Source organism: Bison bison, unplaced genomic scaffold, assembly GCF_000754665.1.
Source record: "Bison bison bison isolate TAMUID 2011002044 unplaced genomic scaffold, Bison_UMD1.0 scf7180017864037, whole genome shotgun sequence".
Classification (NCBI taxonomy): Eukaryota; Metazoa; Chordata; class Mammalia; order Artiodactyla; family Bovidae; genus Bison; species Bison bison.
The window spans coordinates 9979441-9997379 of NW_011494609.1; the positions used below are offsets into that span (position 1 = coordinate 9979441).

Sequence of the window (17939 nt, forward strand, 5' to 3'; positions counted from 1 at the left end):
ATTCCAGCTTGTGCTTCTTCCAGCCCAGCATTTCTCATGATGTACTCTGCATAGAAGTTAAATAAGCAGGGTGACAATATATAGCCTTGACGTACTCCCTTTCTATTTGGAACCAGTCTGTTGTTCCATGTCCAGTTCTAACTGTTGCTTCCTGACCTGCATATAGGTTTCTCAAGAGACAGGTCAGGTGGTCTGGTATTCCCATCTCTTTCAGAATTTTCCACAGTTTATTGTGATCCACAGAGTCAAAGGCTTTGGCATAATCAATAAGGCAGAAATAGATATTTTTCTGGAACTCTCTTGCTTATCTCATATTTAATTCACATACAAAAATAAGAAATCACAATTGAATTAGGCTTATGAAGAGCATCAAAGCAAAAGGTAATGTAAAGCTAGCTTCAAGACTCTGAGGGTACTTTATGTAGAAAACTCTAAAGTAAACACACACAAAAACTATTAGAATTAATGAGTGAATTCAGCACAGTTGAATGATATGAGATTAATGTACAAATATCTGCTGCTTTTCTATACACTAATGAACTAGCAGAAAGTTTTTAAAATCCAATTTAAAATTATATCAAAAAGAATAAAATACCTAGGAAAAAATTAACCAAGGAAGTGAAAGACCTATACTCTGAAAATTATAAAACACTGATGAGGGAAACTGAAGATGATACAAAGGAGATGGAAAGACATCCAGAGTTCCTGAATTGGAAGAATTAATACTGTCAAAATGGCCATACTCCCCAAAGTAATCTACAGACTTAATATAACCCCTATCAAAATACCCATGATATTTTTCCCAGAACTGGAACAAATAGTCCTAAAATTCAGATGGAATCACAGAAGGCCCCTAATTGTCAAAGCAATCTTAAGAAGAAAACAAAGCTGGAGGAACCACCCTCCCAAACTTCAGACTATATTATAAAGCTATCGTAATCAAAACGGTGTGGTACTGGTACAAAAACAGACACACAGATCAGTGGAACAGAATAGGGAGCCCAGAAATAAACTAATGCACCTATGCCTATGGTCAATTAAACTATGACAAAGGAGGCAAGAATACACAATGGAGAAAAGACAGCCTCTTCAACAAGTTGTGCTTGGAAAACTGGACAGCTACATGTAAAACATGAGATTAGACTATTTCCTCACAACATATACAAAAATAAACTCAAAATAGTTTAAAGACTATTTTGTAAGACTGTTTTTGTAAATGTAAGACCTGAAACTATAAAACTCCTAGAAGAGATCACAAGTAGAACATTCTTTGGTATAAATCATAGCAGTATTTTTTTTGGATCTATTTCCTGAGGCAAAAGAAATAAAAGCAAAAATAAACAAATAGTGTCCGATTAAATTTAAAAGCTTTTGCACAGCAAAGGAAACCATTGACAAAATGAAAAGCCAATCTACAGAATGGGAGAAAATGTTTGTCAATACTATGACAAGGGGTTAATATCAAAAATATATGAACAGTTCATACAACTCAATATAAACATTTTTTTTAATGGCAAGAAGACCTGAATAGACATTTTCCCAAAGATATCATATAGATGGCCAAAAGGCACATGAAAATATGCTCAGCATTATTAATCATCAAAAAAAAGCAAAGCAAAACCACAATGAATATCACTTCACACCTGCTAGAATGAAAGTGAAAGTGAAAGTTGCTCAGCCGTGTCTGACTCTTTGCCACCTAGTGGACTATAGGGTCCATGGAATTCTCCAGGCTGGAATACTGGAGTGGATAGCCTTTCCCTTCTCCAGGGGATCTTCCCATCCCAGGGATCGAACCCAGGTCTCCTACATTGCAGGCAGATTCATTACCAGCTGAACCAGAAGGGAAGCCCAGGAATACTGGGGTGGATAGCCTATCCCTTCTCCAGTGGATCTTCCCAATCCAGGAATCGAACTGGGGTCTCCTGTATTGCAGGCAGATTCTTTACCAACTGAGCTATCAGGGAAGCCCCCTGCTCGAATGGCCCTCATCAAAAAGTCTACAAGTAGCAAATATTGGCAAGGATGTAGAGGCAAGGAAACCTGTGTACACTGTTGTGGGAATGTAAATTGGTATGGCCATTATGGAAAGCAGTATGGAGGCTCCTCAAAACACAAAACAGAATTACCATATGATCCAACAATCCCATTCCTGGGCATATGTCCAAAGCAAGCAAAAACAGTAATTTGAAAAGGTGCAAGCACCCAATGTTCATAGCAGCATTATTTACCAAAGCCAAGATCGAGAAGCAACTCAAATGTCCATCAACAAAGTAATGGATAAAGATGATATGGTATGTGTGTATACATATGTATGTACACACATGCACATACACCAGAATATTACTCATCCATAAAAAGAATGAAATTTGGTTGGCCATTTGCAACAATAGAGAGGGGCCTAGAGACTATCATGCTTAGCGAAATAGGCCAGAGAAAGACAAGCAGTGCATGATATGACTTAGATGTAAAATCTAAAAAACAAAACAAAGGAATATATATAACAAAACAGAAACAGATTCACAGATACAGAAACCATACTAGGGGTTACCAGTGGGGAGAGCGAAGTGGGGATTGGCAAGATCAGGGAAGGGGATTAAGAGATTAAAAACTACTATGTATAACATAGATAACCAACAGGATATATTTTGTATAGCAAAGGGAGTTATAGCCATTATCTTATAATAACATTTAACAGAGTATAATATGTAAAAAATACTGAATCACTATGATGTACATCTGAAACTAATACGATGTTGTAAATCAACTATACTTCAATAATAAAGAAAAAAAGTGGAGTTTCTCTACTCACTCTTGGGTGCAGCTCAGAGGTGGTGCTAACCAAAGGAGCCACAGGAAATAAGTGACTACCAGTGACCACTGGCTGTGCTGACCCCCAGAACCGCCCCCCCCCACAGACCTCTGGTGAATCTGGGTTGGAGCATGAGGCCCGGATTTGAGGTTCAGCAGGTCCCTTCCTTCCTGGAGGCCTGAACATAAATACTGGGATTTCTGTTCTGCAGCCAGCCTCATGGTTCATAAGCCTAGGACAGTGAGCGTTCAAAGAGGCAGAGATGAGCTGGTTCCAACTGCAGTGCCCACTCAGACATGGAGGGGAAGGTAAGGATCCCTCCTCTACCAACAGCCCAGTCATTGGGCACTGCAGTGTCTCCTGTTTGGGTGGAGTGAGCAAGGAGGAGGGGTAATGGAAGTCACGTCTTACAGGATGAATGAGCCAAAATGCACATACACTTACTGATCAAAGGATGACAGAAAACATTTGATATTTTTTGCAATTTGTGTATACTGGAGAATTGATGTTATGGAGACTATAAGCAAACGGTCACATAGGGAATTCTTAAACACACATGGGGGCCACCCTTGGGTGAACGTGGTTATGGGTTAGATGACATGTCAGTGTCCGTGGACCAGGAACTTGGCAGTTTCGTGACCTTGGCAGCCCCACTCCTCCACATCACACGGCGTCGGCCACTCAAAGGGTTTTGAAAATCCTTATGTTCAGAGCATTTGATCTTCAAAGGAAGTTTTGAGGTTGTTTTTAACCTCAAACAAAATCTCCCTTTGCCCCCCAACCATTTTGTCCCAGTGCTTACAAGTCACATCTTCCTCTTCCAGAAAAAAGTTCAAAGTACACACAGCAATGGCTCACTCCGGACTGACTCACAGAGGCTTTCGTGAGTTAGATTCTAGAACACTCCAGGAAGTTAGGATTGGGGAAGCAGAGCTTTAAAACTCTGCTTTGTGACTCCTGAGCCAAAATGATGCTCTTAAGTGCATTTGGTGGTAGAGAATAATCATTTTTTTATTCCTCACATATTAGCCCAGCCTGGGCCACCTTGGTTACAGGCAGGAGGGATGTAGTGACCACAGTACACTGTGCTGATGCCAATGGCTCTGAAGCCTCCTGGGACACGGCCTGACAACTTCTCTGCCAGTGGCTGCAGGACCACAAAGGCAACCTCTGTTAGCCCTCACCCAGGACCCACAGGAGTGGGCGATAAATGCCCAGCTCCCTCTCCCTTCAACTGGAACAGCTGAGTCTAGGCACCATTCCCTCTCAAGAGATCCTGGGGGACTGAGCCCACCACCCACACCTGTAACCTCTCCCTCCCAACACTTCCCCTCCCCGCACTGCCCCAACCTCTGTGCACCATTCCTGGAATCACCTCTCGAGTGAACTGCCCACCTCACATCCTTTCTCTGTTTCCAAGGGAACCCAACCCAAGGCACCATCTAAGTGGTTGCCTGCACTCTGCCTCCTCTCAGGCACCCCAAGTTTAACTTCCCTTTCTAACTCAGAAACTCTCCTCCACATATTTAACTCCCCGCCCCCAACTCCTCACACCCTGCACACCCTTGGCCTAAAGCATGTTTTCACACTTTGCAAGGCCTTTGTTCTAATAGAATTGAATCTCAAAGCACAATTAAAAAACAGATGAAGAGGGATGGTATGGGGAGGGAGGAGGGAGGGGGGTTCAGGATGGGGAACACGTGTACACCCGTGGTGGATTCATGTTGTTGTACGGCAAAACCAATAAAATATTGTAAAGTAATTAACCTTCAATTAAAATAAATAAATTTATATTAAAAAAATAAAAACAGATGAAGGTGAATCAGCTCTTCCTGTTGTTCAGTTGCCAAGTTGTGTCTGACTCTTTGCAACCCCAGGGACTGAAGCACACCAGGCTTCTCTGTCCTTCACTATCTCCCAGAGTGTGCTCAAACTCATGTCCATTGAGTCAATGATGCCATCCAAACATCTCATACTCTGTCACCCTCTTCTCCTCCTGCCCTCAATCTTTCCCATCATCAGGGGCTTTTCCAATGAGTTGGCTCTTCGAGTCAGCTCCATATATATACATATATCCCTTCCATCTCAAGCTTACCTCCTCCATCCCAACACTCTAGGTCATCACAGAGCACCCAGCTGAGCCCCCTGTGCTATACAGCAAAGCAATTATACTCCAATTAAAAACTTTTAAAAAATAAAAATTAAAAAAACAAAACTTTATGTTTCTGAGGAAATTTTGTTAACAATAAAGAAAACAAGAAATTTCTCTTAAAAAAAAACAAAACAAAACAGATGAATGAGGAATTGCGTCAAAAACCGGGCACATCAGAGTGACTCCCCACGGCCCAGGACGCTGGTGCTGTGTGCTCTCCGGCCACAGCCTTCACCTGTCTGGTTTCATCCTGGAACGTGGGCCCCCTTTCGAAAGGGGTCTTTATCCAAGCCCATCACCAAACATTCTGTTTACTGTCTTTACAATCTGTCTTCTCAATAAGCACATAGATCCTAGGAAAACAAGGGCTGTCTTGGTGGAGTTGACTGTCACATCTCAGGGCTTGGAATAGGGCCTGGTATACAGTAGGTGCGTAATAAATATGCCAAATGAAGGAATAAATCATGCTCATCCTTTGAATCTAGTTCAAGATTCTCTCATCTCTTCAGTCCCCAGGCACTTCAGTTAGAAGTGCCTTACAGCATCTGGCAAGAACTAGGACATTAGGAACAAGACGGCATTGCAACAATCAAGAGACCCACAAGCACAGGCCTGTTGCCACAGCCCGCTCCGGCCCACACGGATGCTTCTGACAGACAGTCTCCCTACTGCTCTGAGCAGTCACTACAGGCCTGCTGAGCTGCAGTGCTGAGTTGCCAGGATTTCAGATCCCTGGTACTCCTGGCTTTTGGAAGCAGATAATATTTTGTTGGGGGAGGGGCTCTGTCCTGTGTATTGCTGGGCTCCACCTACCAGATGCCAGTGTCACCCCCCAAATTGTGACAGCCAAAAACATCCCAGAAGCAGAAGATATTAAGAAGAGGGGGCAAGAGTACATACACAGAAAAACTATACAAAAAAGATTTTCATGACCCAGATAACCACGATGGTATGATCACTCACCTAAAGCAAGACACCCTGGAATGTGAAGTCAAGTGGGCCTTAGGAAGCATCACTACAAACAAAGCTAGTGGAGGTGATGGAATTCCAGTTGAGCTATTTCAAATCCTAAAAGATGATGTTGTGAAAGTGCTGCACTCAATATGCCAGCAAATTTGGAAAACACAGCAGTGGCCACAGGACTGGAAAAGGTGAGTTTTCATTCCAATCCCAAAGAAAGGCAATCACACGGACCACAGCCTGGTCTAACTCAATGAAACTAAGCCATGCCCTGTGAGGCCATCCAAGACGGGGGGGTCATGGTGAAGAGGTCTGACAGAATGTGGTCCACTGGAGAAGGGAGTGGCAAACCACTTCAGTATTCTTACCTTGAGAACCCCATGAACAGTATGAAAAGAATGTTCATAATACCACAGAACTGCACTCATCTCACACGCTAGCAAAGTAATGCTCAAATTCTCCAAGCCAGGCTTCAACAGAACGTGAACCATGAACTTCCAGATGTTCAAGCTGGATTTAGAAAAGGCAGGGGAACCAGAGATCAAATTACCAATATCCGTTGGATCACTGAAAAAGCAAGAGAATTCCAGAAAAACATATACTTCTGCTTTACTGACTATGCCAAAGCCTTTGACTGCGTGGATCACAACAAATTGTGGAAAATTCTTAAAGAGATGGGAATACCAGACCACTTTACCTGCCTTCTGAGAAATATGTATGCAGAACAAGAAACAACAGTTAGAACTGGACATGGAACAAAAGACTGGTTCCAAATTGGGAAAGGAGTATGTCAAGGCTGTATATTGTCACTCTGCTTATTTAACCTACATGCAGAGTACATCATGTGAAATGCTGGGCTAAATGAAGCACAAGCTGGAATCAAGATTGCCAGGAGAAATATCAATAACCTCAGACAGGTAGATGACATCACCCTTATGGCAGAAAGTGAAGAAGAACTAAAGAGCCTCTTGATGAAAGTGAAAGAAGAGAGTGAAAAAGCTGGATTAAAACTCAACATTCAGAAAACTAAGATCATGGCATCCAGTCCCATCACTTCATGATAAATAGATGGGGAAACAATGGAAAGAGTGAGAGACTTCATTTTCTCAGGCTCCAAAATCACTGCAGATGGTGACTGCAGCCATGAAATTAAAAGACACTTGCTCCTTGGATGAAAAGCTATGATCAACCTAGACAGCATATTAAAAAGCAGACACATTACTTTGACAAAAAAGGTCCATCTAGTCAAAGCTATGGTTTTTCCAGTAGTCATGTATGCATGTGAGAGTTGGACTATAAAGAAAACTGACAACAAAGAATTGATGCTTTTGAACCATGGTGTTGGAGAAGACTCTTGAGAGTCTCCTGGACTGAAAGGAGATCCAACCAGTCCATCCTAGAGGAAATCAGTCCTAAATATTCATTGGGAAGACTGATGGTGAAGCTGAAACTCCAATACTTTAGCCACCTGATGAGAACTGACTCATTGGAAAAGACCCTGATGCTGGGAAAGATTGAAGGTGGGAAGAGAAGGGACAACAGAGAATGAGAGGGTTGGATGGCATCATGGACTCAATGGACATGGGCTTGAATAAGCTCCAGGAGTTGGTGATGGACAGGGAAGCCTGGTGTACTGCAATACATGGGGTCACAAAGAGCTGGACACAACTGAGCAACTGAACTGAACTGACTACACTTAAAAATATCTCCATGGATTGCCCAGTGACCCCTGCAGGACAGTTTCCCAGACTGTGACCTGACCTGCCAGATCCAACCAGTCCATTCTAAAGGAGATCAGTCCTGGGTGTTCATTGGAAGGACTGATGCTAAAGCTGAAATTCCAATACTTTGTTTGGCCACCTCATGCGAAGAGTTGACTCACTGGAAAAGACTCTGATGCTGGGAGGGATTGCGGGCAGGAGGAGAAGGGGACGACAGAGGATGAGATGGCTGGATGGCATCACCAACTCGATGGACATGAGTTTGAGTGAACTCCGGGAGTTGGTGATGGACAGGGAAGCCTGGCGTGCTGCAATTCATGGGGTCACAAAGAGCCAACACGAGTGAGCGACTGAACTGAACTGAGTTAGGCTTACTTGCTACCTCTGATGTAAAGCTCGATACCAGCACCTTTTGAGAGGGCTGGAAGCCCAGAAGCCAACACTCACATCACTCACATTTCCTTTTTTTCTTCTTTTAAAGAATTTTTTTGATGTGGACAATTTCTAAACTCTTTATGAATTTGTTACAGTATTGTTTCTGTTTTATGTTTTGGCTTTTTGGCCCCAAGGCATGTACGATCTTAGCTTAGTGACCAGGGATCAGACCTGCAAACTTTGCATGGGAAGGCAAATCCCCAACCACTGGACTGCCTAGGAAATTTCTGCTTTAGTGAAAATGACCACTATCCTCTTGAAGACAGCAGGCTGCAAAACAAGTGTTACTAGAACCAATTGTAACAACTTCTTATCTGTGCTGGAAGAGTGCCCAGACGGTGGCACCCATCAAACAAACAAATGGATACATTTTGGCAACAAGGTAACCACAGGATGGGTGAGGAAGCCCCGGAAACTTTGGCAAACAGAAAAGTGGAACATCTGCAGAATCTTATCATCTAAAATATGGCACTTAGATGTGTATGTCTCTTAAACTTTCATTTTCCTAGTAATTCATTTCCACTGATTTACAAATTACTGCTCAGGACAGACTGCAAATTTCAAAAGGACGAAGTCAGCACAGAGAATTTTGAACAGCAGGGCTTTAGAGCTCTTGCTCTGCACAAAGTGCATACCACCTTTCCAAATTGCCAAATGCAAGCAAGCGTCTGGAACACAACTTTCTGGAGGTAGAGATTTCCTAAACAGTCAGCACGAGTGCTAAGTAACCAGCCATATGCGACTCCTTGGGACCCTATGGACGATAGCCTGCCAGGCTCCTCTTCCATGGGATTCTCCAGGCAAGAATACTGCAGTCGGATGTCATTTCCTCCCTCAGGGGATCTTCCCCATCCAGGCTTTTCTTCCCCACCCAGGCTTTGAACCCATGTCTCTTACATCTCCTGTGTTGGCAGGCAGGTTCTTTACTACTAGCGGTACCTCACACTTAACCAACCAGGCTTCAGGAAGAAGAAAGAACCTGCTGCTTCCGCTCAGGAAATCACATGGCAGAGGAGACTGTCTCTGTCACGGCCTGCAAACAGCATCCCAGGGCTGAGACCAGCCTGGCCACTGAAGGGGCGGGGGTGGGAGATGCAATCCAGGGCAGACTCCCAGGCCTCGGTGCAGACTGTCCTGTCCGGTCGGTCTGGATTGGGTCTTGGGAATCTGAATTTTTAACCAACTCTACAAAGTGTGCTTGCTTCCCAGGTGGCTCAGTGGTAAAGAATCTGCCTGGATCGGGAAGACCCCCTGGAGTAGGAGCTGGCAACCCACTCCAGTATTCTTGCCTGAAAAACCCCATGGCCAGAGGAGCCTGGAGGGCTACAGTCCATGGTGCTGCAGAAGAGTCGAACAGAACTGAGAGACTAAACAACAACAGCCAGGTGTGTTTGGTCCCCACCCCGCCCCCCGTGGCCAGCTGGTTTACAAAGCAAGAACTCCGGCTCTGGCCTTCCAACCAGCACCACGCGGCCTGCCTGCTTCCCATGGCCTGAACCAGGTTCCGCATCTTCACAGACCCCACGTGACGTACCTGCAAGCAGCTGCTGAAAATTAGAGCTATCGGAAGGGCTCACAAACAAAAGAGATTATAATCACTGAGTGTTGGGGCTTCTAGAAGGCATCTCAGGTCCCCCAGTCCAATCCCCTAATTTACAGGTGAGGAAACTGAGGCCCGAGCAGCTGGAGAACTTGCTCATCCACACCAGTATTTGGCGAGCAGACTTTCCGGGACCAGCACCAGAAACACCTAATCCCCCAAGGCTGACAAGCGGGAGATGGTGGCTTGTCAGGCTGAGAAAAGCTAATGAATTTCCCCAGGAGACAGCTCAATGTAGCAAAGATGGCTCTGAACGTTCCCTCTGCGGCTTGGGGGATCCACACCTCCTTCACAAAGCAGCAGCTTACCAATTCCATTCCGGCAGCACATCCTGCCTTGAAAGGGAGTCAGAGCTGATTATCCCGCTCCCCTGAGGCTGCCTGGAAAACTTGGATTCGATCCTTTCCACCCTTTCCCCCCACGGTGCCACTTTCTGAAGGGGCTGCTTTGTGGTTGTTCTCTTGGGCTTCTGGCACAGGGTTGGCAGGGCAGACAAACTGAAGCAGTTTTCAACCCCCTCCCAAGAAGGCCATTTATCCAGCACAGGGCTGAGGTGGGCTGGAGGTCTACAGGGTCCCTGCTATTGTGTTAGTTGCTCTGCTGCTGCTGCTGCTAAGTCACTTCAGTCGTGTCCGACTCTGTGCGACCCCATAGACGGCAGCCCACCAGGCTCCCCCGTCCCTGGGATTCTCCAGGCAAGAACATGGGAGTGGGTTGCCGTTTCCTTCTCCAATGCATGAACGTGAAAAGTCAAAGTGAAGTCGCTCAGTCATGTCTGACTCTGAGCGACCCCATGGACTGCAGCCTACCAGGCTCCTCCATCCATAGGATTTTCCAGGCAAGAATACTGGAGTGGGTTGCCCTGTCCAACTCTTTGTGACCCCATGGACTGTAGCCCACCAGGCTGCTCTGTCCATGGGGATTCTCCAGGCAAGAATACTGGAGTGGGTAACCATTCCCTTCTACAGGGGATCTTCCTGACCCAGGGATTGAACCTGCATCTCCTGCATTGCAGGCAGATTCTTTACCATCTGAGCCTGCGGGGTCCTTAGGAGGGCCGGGTATAAATCCTCCTGTGCATCCTCAGACGAGTGTGAGATGGAGTGAGAGGTTCCCACTGCCCTTTACGATGAAGCCAGCCCAGGGCACCACCCCTTAACACTGCAGACAGTCCTCTTCATCTTCCTAAACCGGCAGGACTGAGATTGTGTGTTTCCACATACAGGTATATGATGCACCGTATAATAAAACTCAGAAACACGCAACCTGATACCTGTGCAGGGCAGCAAGCATTAACTCAGAAACAAACCTACTAGCTTTGTTTCTCCCCTGTAGTGATGTTATCCCTCCAATAGTCTCTTTACTCTTCGAGAACTCCAAGAGCAAAAAAAAAACAAAACAAAACTATTTTTTATTAAGTAGTGATAGATTAAAAAAAAAAGTCAAATAGTCCATCTGGGCCAGGAGATGAGGAACGGAAGCCACGTGACAGCCAGTCCAACCGTGTGCCACACACACATTTCCCACAGCTTGGGAAATGGCCCGGAATATGGCACACACACCCTTACTCACACTGCGTGTGTGTGTGCAATCCAGCTCTTTGTCACCCCATGGACTGTAGCCTACCAGGCTCCTCTGTCCATGGGATTCTTCAGGCAGGAATACTGGAGTGGGATGCCATGCTCTCCTGCAGGGAATCTTCCCAACTCGGACTGAACCTGCGTGTCTTAAGTCTCCTGCATTGGCAGGCACATTCTTTACCAGTAGCTCCACCTGGGAAGCCCTACTCGCACTGCACCATCGTGATGTATGCACAAGGCACAGAAGCCCAGGTGGGCCATCCACCTGCCTCACAGGTGTGTTCCGTTCCCCAGGTGGTATCTAGTGTCACTATTGAACAATGATTCCAGTGTCAACATCCAGCCTGGGCTGGGCAGGCAGGGCAGAGAGAGTGTAAGGAGGGACCTGTGACAGATGGCAGGGGAGCCAAGTGTATGCAGAAGGCCCATTGTTCATCCTAAATGGGGGCTCTTAGGCTCAAGGGAGCAGTGGCTTGCTCACCATCAGATAAGACCCAATGCCTCCCTCTGCTGCCCTCTGCTTGGGGCCGGGGCGAGAGTCAGCAGCCATGACCCCCAACCTCAGCCCAGGAGGACCCTGAATCCAAAGGCTTGACCTGCTCCTTTCAGTGTCTGAGACATAAAATAAACCCCAAGGTGTTCTGCTCCACCCCATGGGGAAGGGAAAATTGTGTCACCTCTAAAGTCCTCTCCTCAGGTCCAACACAGTCCACTGTGGACACAGCCCACCGTGGAGAAGAAATCAACCATAGCAGTGGCTCAACTAGACCTTCCTCTTTTGGTTTTAGCTACACTGGGTTCAGCGATCATTCTAGGAGCAAACAGGAAGCCCAGAGAAGGTCAAGCCACCTTCTGACAACACAGGAAGCCAGGCAGAAGTCAAGAAAGGGCTGTGGATGCTTCACGGAAAAGCATGTGTATTTCATATCATAGATTCCATTGAAAGGGGAGGACAGATGCCTTCCAAAGTCTTTATGACATGAAATGCAAGCTTACAGCATGAGTATCTGTGAGTCATAGGTATTTAAACACCAGTAATCGGAGCCTGCCTAAGTGGGCTTTTCCCAGGTTATGCAATGATTTCAGCAATTCTGGAATTAATGCAACATGACAAGAGGCATTTTAAAATTTTAAGTGATTACTCTCTAGTGAGGAAACAGACAATGAAATACAGAAAATAACCCCAAACCTTCCCCTCCTCGACCTCCTGCCCTGTCCCACAGTGCAATATTGTGTCACAGACTGTGTCAACGTAGCGCCAAAACCACCATGTGCTGTGGCCTTTGATGAAAATTACAGTTGAATTCCAAATTAAAATAATAGGCAATTAAAAGATGGGAGAGAATGAAAGGAAAAAGATCCACAGAATGATAAACTTAGAATGAACTTGAGTGGATTAAATTATGTGTCCCCCTGAACCACCACCAAACAGAAAAGTTAAAACCCTGAACCCATGACCTGTCTTGAGAGTTAAAATCAAGCCACAACGAGGTTGGACTGGGTCAGGACAGGTCCTAATCCAATGACTGCTGTTCTCATAAGAGGAGGCTGATTTGGACATAGAAACACACAAGGGGTCTGGGGTGGGGGAGTGATGTTACAGGAAGACAGAGGAAGGGATGGGAGGATGCAAGTAGGAGCCAAGAAACAGCACGGACTGCCTGGAGCCACCAGCAGCTGGAAGAGGCAGGAAGGATCCACCCTCAGAGCCTTTGGAGGGAGTGCAGTCCTGCTGATACTTTGATTTTGAACTCCTGGCCTCCAGAACTGTGAGAGAGTACGTTTCTATCGTTCTAAGTCACCTAGTTTGTGTTCTTCCATTACAGCAGCTGCAGAAAACTTAAAATATTATCAACCAATGGGAAAGGGTAAGCACAGGGAGGTTGTCACCTGCCCATCGTCACGTATGAAATATCACTAGGACCCAGGACACGGCAGTGGCTCCAGGGTGCTTCCCACTATGCCCAAGTCATTCACAGGCAAATGAAGGTAGTTCTTTAAAAACAAAAGTCATTGCAGGGACTTCGCTGGTGGTCCAGTGGCCAAGACTCCATGCTCCCATTGGAGGGGGCCAAGGTTCAATTCCTCATCAGGGAACTAGATTTACAACTAAACATCGTGCATGCAACAACGAGGAGTTTGCACACCACAGCTACATGCTGTAACTAAAGATCCCTGATGCCTCAAGACCCAGTGCAGCCAAATAAATAAACAAACATTTTGGTGGGGTGGGGAGGGCAGGGGAAGTCACTGCATTTCAAATAGCAGCATGCAGAGCAGTGAAATCTTCAGACTGTGGACCCAGGTAGACCTGATGGTTAAAGTCAGTCCAGCTGTTCACCAGTGTGGCCTCGGACAAATGACCTGGCTTCTCTGAGCCTCAGTTTCCCCATCTGAAAACCGACTCAAACAACCGTACGTACTTCACAGGGCTGGTGAGAGTAAGAATGAGGTAATCTGGGCAAAATGCTTAGCGTGGTGTTCAGCACCCAATCAGCCTGAAATCAAGGTTAGCTATCAATACACAGTCGTTAACAATTTCTCAGATTCTGCCTCTCCAAGTTGTTTGGAGCAGATTCCTGGGCTTGGTATTCCACGGTCCTCTGTAAGGAGACCTTTGATGTTGAATTATTATTCCAAAGCTCAGGAAGGGCAACTTCCCCCACCTCAAGGAGCTAGTGGGAACCTGGTTTTGGTTCCTGGCTCTTTCCAGGCGAGTCATCCATCCTGGCTTCATTGTCTTTAGTCATTTACCTTCTCAATTTGCTCCATCAAATTTCTTCTTGTTGGCCTTTTTCCAGCCTCCCCTGAAGTGAGTTTAATGTAATCTGGGGACACTGGGTGGCTTATTCTGAAAAAGGCATACCTTTAAATTGTATATGAAGGATATATCATATCTTCAGTCCAAAGTCTTTCAGGTAACTGTGAACTGAGAAGCCAATGAGCCCATGTGCTATGATTGAAATGTGCATCCCCTAATAATTCGTGAGCTCTTTACCTTCAAATGTTTAAACCCCAAAATCACTTTGCTGTCTGTTTTATCCATATTAGTGGAGATGACAGAAAATCTTTCAACAGAAACCCAAAAGCCTTTTTGAAGCCATTACCAGGTACAAAGCCTCAGACCTTTAGCTTCTCTGGTTGGATTTATTGTGTCAGCATGAAAGTCTTTTTTAAAAAAATAATGGAAATTGCTGTAATTATAATCACTTTAGAACACCATTATTATTATTAATAAGACCAAATTACATGGTTCAAGCAGCTGCTGGTTCTCTCCTGTTAGAAGGAAGTCATGTAATGGTATCAGAGCCCCAGCTCTCATCTCCATGCCAACATGGGGCTGCTCACACACGTGCTTCCGGGTGGACGCCTGTGATGTCTTGGAAGGGTGTCAGGCTGAAAGAGGGACCCCAGCTCTTGATTAACGCACCCAGGGACTGAGCACATTCCCAGCCTTTCCCAGGAGACAGCAAGGAGCATGGGGCTCTGGTTCCTGTTGAATCTTCTTGTACGTTCTCTCCCACGCACACCTGGATCCAATTATTCAGGAAGCCGAGGCTTGAGCATCACCCTGAAGGAAGGGGATGCACGGAGAGGTGGCTGGATCTGGGAGAGTCCAGTCTGGGTCATATGTTAAGTTCCTAATATCTGAGGGTGCACAGTTCGGGGATCTCTGGTTGATGAGAAAAACATGTGGCCCAAAACCAAAGAAAATAAGTCAGAAGGGAGGAAGTGAAGGGACCCAGTGTTTGCCAGGTCATTGAGAACTTGGGTTCTGGAGTCCAATGGCCTGGGTTCAACTTGTGCTGCATTCTAGAGCTTTGCTTTTGCCTTGTCCCACTGCCGTGGGAAAGCCACTCAACTCCAAGCTTCAGCTGTGCTGTCTACTAGATGGGGGTAAGAACTTGGGGCCCTTTTGAGGATTCCTGGGGAAGGCACCTGTAAGGCATGTAACACAAGGGGAGCCCTCCACACGATCCATGACTATCCCTTCATTTTCAAAAGATTCTCTTGAATCTACAACTCCATTTTTCTCTCCACCTAAGCAAGTTTTATTTTAGGCTTCAGAAAATCAGCAGAGCACATATGCAGGACTCTTGGCAATTAACAGAGCAGAAAAACTTCCATTAAGTTCAGAAGTCACCTACAGCTGCCCCCTCTTGCCTGTTATAGACCCCCAGTTAGTGGTCTGAGATGTTTCAGAAGGAGGCAGACAGAATGAATTCTGATTTACTTGTCATTAACACCTAAGAGTTTACAGTAGGCATTTGGAATGAGCACACATGAATTCTGCTATAAAGCAGCTTATTACTAAATCAGGCCAAGGAAAAGGCACAGAATATTTCATTTCCCGTCAAATGTAAAAATTAAATCTGGATTGTTAAAAAGAGCCTTCCCTGGAAACATGAGAATGTATAACTGAGAAGTAACCTTGAATGAACTACTTCCTTGGCCTCAGTAAAGACAGCAGCATAAGATACTCAATGCATTCTTCTTAATTCAATAAACTTCGTCATTTTAGAGTAAAGGTGATTGGACTAATTAATAAAGACAAACTATTATTTGAGAGTCCCTTGGACAGCAAGAAGATCCAGCCAGTCCATCCTAAAGGATATCAGTCTTGAATATTCTTTGGAAGCACTGATACTGAAACTCCAATACTTTGGCCACCTAATGCGAAGAACTGACTCATTTAAAAAGACCCTGATGCTGGGAATGATTGAAGGCATGAGGAGAAGGGGACAACAGAGGTTGACATGGTTGGATGGCATCACCGACTCAATGGACATGAGTTTGAGTAAACTCTGGGAGTTGGTGATGGACAGGGAGGCCTGGTGTGCTGCAGTCCATGGGGTCGAAAAGAGATATTACTGATCGACTGAACTGAACTGAACTTTGGGTGTCAGGACCCACATTGCCCAGATTAATTTTTGTTGTTGAGTCACTCAGTTCTGTACAAGGGATTTCCCACGCAAGAATACTGGAGTAGGTTGCTATAGCTGAAAAAAATTCTCTTCCACTCAAAACATCAAGACACACATTCCCAGGTGGTAATGATTATTTGTTCCAAAAGATTACCCTTGGGCCACAAGAGAGGTTCACCCTCAATATCTCAGCGAAATCTCCTGAAAAATGAAATGTACCAGACTCTCACTGCCAGCGCATGATCTCACGTGGTGGCCTTCACCAGTACCAACCTCTCCTGGCCAAGTTAAGCTTTGTCAGCTGACTCCCTCCCCCTCGACTTCCCACTGCCCCCCAGCCATCCTCCACCGGAGATGCCAAAAACAGCCCTTAGATGAAAGGCAACCAGAATCAAAGTTTTGAGCCGCAATACATTTTTGAAGGCTTTTTTCTTTTCAACTAATTAAACAAGTATAGAAGTTATTCAGTGGGGTTTCTTTTTTTAAAGAGATTAGCATGGCATGTCTTTCCTCTTAAGAAAGTCTTGAATAATTTAATTAGAATTACACCGAAGTCATGAGTATGTGCTATTTATGGAGGAATCACAGCTGAATTAAAAACCAAATGACAATGTTAAAAATAAAAATAAAGCATCTTCAGACAGCATATTCAATCGATAAGAAAAACTTGACTTGAAATCACAGATTGAGTAGTTTGGAAGGAGGAGGGGAGCCAAATCTACTCCTAGGATTTGGTTTTTCTTAAAATGACCGGGCCTGGGCACATGGGTTTCTTGCTACAAAAAAGTGCTAATAACTGAAAATCAGGATAAGATCGCTGTTTGATTTTAATTTGTCATTGGGAGACCACTTGGTCTCCGGAAGCCTGACTCAGCCCATGTTTTTTCCCAGTCCCTTTACTGCATTTAGCACGTTCCATACACGTGCATAGACTCTTCCATCAGTGCTGAGGACCAGGGCAGTCTGGAGCCGCTGGGCAGCTCGGAGGAAACTGACAAGCCAACTCGGAGAGAGCAAAGTGGCGCCGTGGAAGCACGGCTCCTTCCACCGGCAGCCAGCGAGCCAGCCTGCTAAGACAGCGTTACTTTGAGCTGAGATAAAGCAAGAATCCCTTGTAAGGGGTACTGCGCCGTTGGAGGCTGGCCACGAGCCTCCTGAGCGATGAGACAGCACAGGGGTGGGGGTGGGAATATTAGCGCAAAGTGATTTCCCCCGGATCAGCAGCATCGCTCCCTGGGCCCACCAAACAGTCTCTTCGCTGAAAAGAGGTGTCGCTCGCCAGGGGCAATGCCGTTAGAGGCAAGTTATAGGTCTCTCGCCTTGCAGGCGCATGGTGAGGAAGAGCTAACAAGTTCGGAAGCACGCACCCCAGCTGCGCCGGGGGCTGGGCAGCTCCGCATCCCGAGTGCGCGCGCCCCGACTCCCGACCTGGAGCCCCGCTGGGTCCCCAAGATCTTCTCTCCGGGGACAGCTGCTGCTGCTTTATGGGAGACGCTAAGCTGCGGGGGAGGCACAGCTGGGCGCCCCCAAAAGTCCCCCAGAAGCCCTCGGCTGCAGGGCGCCTGGTCGGAGAGGGCTGGCGAGCGCGCACCGACCTACCTTCTGCGGGGGGGTCCCGATCTGCATCTCCAGGTAGTAGCCGCGGCCGGAGTCCCCCTGCAGGTTATCCACCATGGCCAAGAAGTTGGCCGCACCCCCAGCGGGCTCCAGGGCGAGCGCCAGGCCGTCCGCGCGGGGCTCAGCAGGGGGTCCGG

At 46.1% G+C, this 17939-nt stretch overlaps 1 protein-coding gene across 1 annotated transcript in view; it reads right to left on the bottom strand.

Moving 5' to 3' along the window:
- The window catches only part of BACE2 (beta-site APP-cleaving enzyme 2), a 112771-nt gene that overhangs the window by 93994 nt on the left and 838 nt on the right, over positions 1 to 17939 (bottom strand). Inside the window, exon 3 of the mRNA XM_010835013.1 lies at positions 17785 to 17933. Coding sequence (XP_010833315.1) covers positions 17785 to 17933 — 149 coding nt within the window. The remainder of the gene's footprint in view (positions 1 to 17784; positions 17934 to 17939) is intronic.